The sequence below is a fragment of the Salvelinus namaycush genome, chromosome 3 (assembly GCF_016432855.1).
Source record: "Salvelinus namaycush isolate Seneca chromosome 3, SaNama_1.0, whole genome shotgun sequence".
NCBI classification, from domain to species: Eukaryota; Metazoa; Chordata; class Actinopteri; order Salmoniformes; family Salmonidae; genus Salvelinus; species Salvelinus namaycush.
Genome location: NC_052309.1, coordinates 26,423,680 through 26,429,679, shown reverse-complemented (window position 1 = coordinate 26,429,679; position 6,000 = coordinate 26,423,680). Strand labels below are relative to the sequence as shown.

General features: G+C 40.1%; 1 protein-coding gene across 1 annotated transcript in view; it reads right to left on the bottom strand.

Moving 5' to 3' along the window:
• Positions 1 to 1,155: 1,155 nt before the first annotated feature.
• Positions 1,156 to 6,000, bottom strand: part of LOC120045140 (connector enhancer of kinase suppressor of ras 2-like) — a 62,671-nt gene continuing 57,826 nt past the window's right edge. The window contains exons 21-22 of the mRNA XM_038990053.1: positions 1,886 to 2,085; positions 1,156 to 1,779 (exon numbers count right to left, since the gene is read on the bottom strand). Of these exons, the coding sequence (XP_038845981.1) occupies positions 1,732 to 1,779; positions 1,886 to 2,085 (248 nt within the window). The 3' untranslated portion in view covers positions 1,156 to 1,731. The remainder of the gene's footprint in view (positions 1,780 to 1,885; positions 2,086 to 6,000) is intronic.

Sequence of the window (6,000 nt, the reverse complement as noted above, 5' to 3'; positions counted from 1 at the left end):
ATTTATTGTGGAACTGGGATTCCTGGGAGTGCATTCTGATGAAGATCATCAAAGGTAAGTGAATATTTATAATGCTATTTCTGACTTCTGTTGACTCCAAAAAATGGTGGATATCTTTATGGCTTATTTGGGCTCTGAGCACTGTACTCAGATTATAGCATGGTGTGCTTTTTCCGTAAAGTTTTTTGAAATCTGACACAGCGGTTGCATTAAGAACAAGTGTATCTTTAATTCTATGTAAAACATGTATCTTTCATCAAAGTTTATGATGAGTATTTCTGTTATTTGATGTGGCTCTCTGCAATTTCTCAGGATATTTTGGAGGCATTTCTGAACATGGCGCCAATGTAAACTGAGGTTTTTGGATATAAATATGAACTTTACCGAACAAAACATACATGTATTGTGTAACATGAAGTCCTATGAGTGTCATCTGATGAAGATCATCAAAGGTTAGTGATTAATTTTATCTATATTTCTGCTTTTTGTGACTGCTATATTTCGCTGGGAAAATGGCTGTGCTCATTGTGGTTTGGTGGTGACCTAACATAATCGTTTGTAGTGCTTTCGCCGAAAAGCATATTTGAAATCGGACACTTTGGTGGGATTAACAACAAGATTACCTTTAAAAAGATATAAGACACATGTATGTTTGAGGAATTTTAATTATGAGATTTGATGTTTGAATTTGGCGCCCTGCACTTTCACTGGCTGTTGTCATATCGATCCCGTTAACGGGATCTCAGCCGTAAGAAGTTAATATTTTTCAGGCAATAAGCGCAGCAATCTTTGATTTTGTTTATTTGCGTTTTATAGTGAATAGCATTCTGGGATTAGAGAGTTTTCGCTTGTCAAACGTAAACCAACATGGCTGCCATCATAAAGAATTGAGCTGCTGTTAGCATAGCTGACAAGCATTTCTTTTCTAAACAACATTACGTTAGTCTCGTGTTCACCAGAGATGTGGTACATTGTAAACTAGTCTAGCTGTTAGGTCGCTAACTTCAGTTTTATTTTTTGTCAGCGCAAGCTATTATTTAGACTGGTTTATGGAATGAGTTTGGCTGTGGATGTGTTCTGTGTTCCGTGGATGTGTTCCGTGTGATGAAGTTTGCATTTATCTTTTACAATAAAATATAACATTGAGGAATAAAGTTTAAGACCTTTATTTTCTATTAGTACAACAAAAATATTTAGATGCTGTTCAGACAACAATTGTGTTTAGACGCGTTTGTTGCATCATACGTTACTACTGTTCCAATCACGTATTTGAGATTGCACGCTGCAGGGAACACTCAACAATGATCACAAAAATATGTGATTGTACGCGTCAAAGGATTAACAATGTCAATGAGAAGAAGACTATTATTGAACCAGAGTTTAAGTAAATAGTGTGAACATGCATTGCACGCATTTTATGATGCAAACTTGGATAATTAGTCATCCCATCTATTTAATATGTTATGGTTATTTTGCTCACTGAACAAACTATTTTGCATGAGGTAGGTCATTAGAAGCAGATGTGGGCATGCAGAGAGAGTGAGATTGAGTGAGTGTGTGAGAGAGAGAGAAAGAGAGAGAGAAAGAGAGGAGGGGTGTAACACTGGTTCTTATGGTTGTCTTCCAGGGATGAGGGGATGTCTGGGGTAGGGCAGTAAGGGCACGTCCCTTGGCAGGATGTATGGGGTGACTGTAATGGCGCTGCTGTGTCCATGGTCTGTTCCACATAGGCTATCCTAAAAAACCCAACGATGGTTCAGAGTCCTGAAGAGGGACATTCTGTCGGGAGGAGAGAAGAGTACGATTTAAGAGGTAATACACTGTATACACTACAAACACAGTACACACACTGTACATACACTATATTCTATAGGTCCTGTCATACCTTCAGAGCACTCTGTAGGATGCGGAGACGGTGGAGCTTTTCACTGAGCAGTGGGTCATTGACGCGGCGGACGAAGGAGCGTTTGTACTCCAGACGGGAGGAGGGCCGGTGATCGCCTATGGAGGACAGGTTGGCCCTCTCCAGGGCCCGGTACAGGTCCCCCAAAGAGTCAGCCTGAGGACGTCCCTCTCGCTCACAGCCTGAGGACAAGCATATTCACCATACGTGTCATTCATCTGCTGTTTTATTTTGCACCACATAAACAACAACAACAACAACATACATGTGAATCTAGATCTCAGCACAGCATTGCACTTCCTCAAGGGCAGGCAACACACACACAGTAGGCTGCTACTGTGGAATTTCCCATGCTATCCTTTACATACAGTGCATTTGGAAAGTATTCAGACCCCTTCACTTTTTCCACATTTTGATACGTTACAGGTTTATTCTAAAATTGATTAAATTGTTTTTTCCCCTCATCAAAATACACACAATACCCCGTAATTACAAAGCAAAAACAGTTTTTTTGAAATGTTTGCAAATTTATTACAAATAAAAAACTGAAATATCACATTTACACAAGTATTCAGAACCTTTACTCAGTACTTTGTTGAAGAACCTTTGGCAGCGATTACAGCTTCAAATCTTCTTGGGTTTGATGCTACAAGCTTGACACACCTGTATTTGGGGAGTTTCTCCCATTCTCTGCAGAGACTCTCAGGCTCTGTAAGATTGGATGGGGATCGTCGCTGCACAATTTTCACTATTTTCAGGTCTCTCCAGAGATGTTAAATCGGGTTCAAGTCCGGGCTCTGGCTGGCCCACTCATGGACATTCTGAGACTTGTTCCGAAGCCACTGCGTTGTCTTGGCTGTGTACTAAGGCTCATTGTCCTGTTGGAAGGTGAAACTTCGCCCCAGTCTGAAGTCCTAAGTGCTCTGGAGCAGGTTTTCATCAAGGATCTCTCTGTACTTTGCTCCGTTCATCTTTCCCTCGATCTTGACTAGTATCCTATTCCCTGCCGCTGAAAGACTTCCCGACAGCATGATGCTGCCACCACCATGCTTCACCGTAGGGATTGTATTGGCCAGGTGATGAGCGGTGCCTTTTTTCCTCCAGACATGACGCTTGGCATTCAGGCTAAAGAGTTCAATCTTGGTTTCATTATGGCTATCTTCAAGCGTGCTGTCATGTGCCTTTTACATTTCCTCATCTCCCACCCCTTCTAATACAACTAGCCCCGATGCTCCTCCATCTTTTTTCCCTACTCCACGACAAAGTTTCTCCCTGCAGGCAGTCACTGAGTCCGAGGTGCTAAAGGAGCTTAACCTTTTCTCAATAGGGGGTGCTGTTGGCACTTTGTAATAATTTCGTTCCCAAATTAAACTGCCTCGTACTCAATTCTTGCTCGTACAATATGCATATTATTATTACTATTGGATAGAAAACACTCTCTAGTTTCTAAAACCGTTTGAATTATATCTGTGAGTAAAACAGAACTGGAGAAATTTTCCTATGAGGATGTGAGAATGCTGAAATCTGCCGGCTGTTCTGAGATCCGTTTATAAATCTGCCTGTCTTCTATTGGTTGAGATGCACTGCATACGCCTTCCCCTGGATGTCAGCGAATAGTGAGAATTGAAATGGTGTTGCTAGGCAGATCTGAGAGCTTATAAATGGGCTGGGAACGTGGGGTCCCTCCTTTGTTCTCTTCGCCAGGACACAGAAAGGACCTCTGGCTGTCGTTCTAGAAAGCTCCCGTTATAGCCCTTAGATATATCCGGCTCTGTTTTTATTCGATATAGGTGTTAAAGACATCATAATGTTGTTATATTAAACCGAGTTATATCAGTTTATATCAGTATATTGTGATTTTCGGATATTTATTAGTGCTGCGTTTTAGTGAGTAGGGCACGTCTTTGCCACATGGCTAATGTTTACTGCTAATTCGAACGTTGAAGACGACAATCTACAACCGAGCAACGATTATTTTGGAAAAAGGACAACTTGCCCAAGATTCTGATGGAAGCTCATCAAATAGTAAGAACTATTTATGATGTTAATTCGTTGTTCTGTTGAAAAATGTTAAACTCATATTCCGCCATTAATCTCGGTGCGGTCTCGCTTTAACGCACGCTGTATGTCGTAGTAACGTTAATTTTAAAAATCTAACACAGCGATTGCATTAAGAACTAATGTATCTTTCATTTGCTGTCCAACCTGTATTTTTTAGTCAAGTTTAGGATTAGTTACTGATTAGACTAGGTGCCTCTCCCAAGATTTCTCCCGACATATTGTTGGCAGCTTGGCTACTTTTCTCATTGTATAACCACGATTTGTGCCGCTAAATATGCAAATTTTCGAACAAACTCTATATGTATTGTGTAATATGATGTTATAGGACTGTCATCTGAAGAAGTTTGAGGTTAGTGAAAAAATTAATATCTTTTGCTGGTTTATTCGTTATCGCTATTGTTGGCCTGAATCAATACTGTTGTGTGGTTGGCTATTGTAGTAAGCTAATATAATGCTATATTGTGTTTTCGTTGTAAAACACTTAAAAAATCTGAAATATTGGCTGGATTCACAAGATCTTTGTCTTTCATTTGCTGTACGCTGTGTATTTTTCAGAAATGTTTTATGATGAGTATTTAGGTAATACACGATGGTCTCTGTAATTATTCTAGTTGCTTTGGTGAGAGTTGTGATGGTGGCTGCAATGGTAAACTATGATTTATACCTGAAATATGCACATTTTTCTAACAAAACATATGCTATACAATAAATATGTTATCAGACTGTCATCTGATTAAGTTGTTTCTTGGTTAGTGGCTATTTATATCTTTATTTGGTCGAAATTGTGATAGCTACCTATGCAGGAAAAAAATGGTGGAAAAAAAAGTTGTGTCTTTTGCTATCGTGGTTAGCTAATAGATTTACATATTGTGTCTTCCCTGTAAAACATTTAAAAAATCAGAAATGATGGCTGGATTCACAAGATGTGTATCTTTCATCTGGTGTCTTGGACTTGTGATTTAATGATATTTAGATGCTAGTATTTACTTGTGACGCTATGCTAGGCTATGCTAGTCAGCTTTTTTACTGATGGGGGTGCTCCCGGATCCGGGATTGTGATGAAGTAGAAGTTAACCTCTCTTGGGTAGGGGGGCAGTATTTTGATGTCCGGATGAAAAGCGTGCCCAAAGTAAACTGCCTGTTACTCAGGCCCAGAAGCTAGGATATGCATATCATTGGTAGATGTGGATAGAAAACACTCTAAAGTTTCTAAAACTGTTAAAATAATGTCTGTGAGTATAACAGAACTGATATGGCAGGCGAAAACCCGAGGACAAACCACCCCCCCCAAAAAAAATCAGCCTACAACTGTTTACAATGGCTGTCATTTTTAACTTCTTGCGACTACAGGGGGTGCTGTTCCGAATTAGCATTTTGTCGTCTCCAAATTAAACTGCCTAGTACTCAATTCTTGCTCGTACAATATGCATATTATTAATTCTATTGGATAGAAAACACTTTCTAGTTTCATACAAAGTTGGAATGATGTCTGTGGGTGACCCAGAACTCTTTCTACAGCGAAATCCATGACAGACAGTGAAAGGTCTGAGAGCGAAGCTCTGATTTCAGATCAGTTTTAAAAGTCTGTGTATATCCTATGGAACGACACGAACTGCACCCGCCTTCCCCTGGATGTCAGTAACCAATGAGAAGTGGAATGGGCCTTCTGCGTAGCTCTCAGAGGTTATAAAGGACCAAGGAGTGAGGGTAGCCCCCCTTTCGACGCTCGCCTTTACGCAGGAAGACACCTCCGGATGCCATTTTCAAAGGCTCGGTTATCAACGTAAAATGTATCCGTCTGTAATTTAATTCGATATAGGACTTAGAAACATCATAAGGTAGTTAATTTAAACCGTTTTATAGCAATTTATATCCGTTTAGTGCGATTTTGATGCATTTCTATGTGAAGCACCGGGCACATTTCGGGGTCCCGGTCGAACGTTAGCGGGCATTTAGACGGACAAAGGACATCTTTCGACCAAAAGAAGATTAAACCCAAGAAAGAATACATTGCCCAAGAATCTGATGGAAGAACA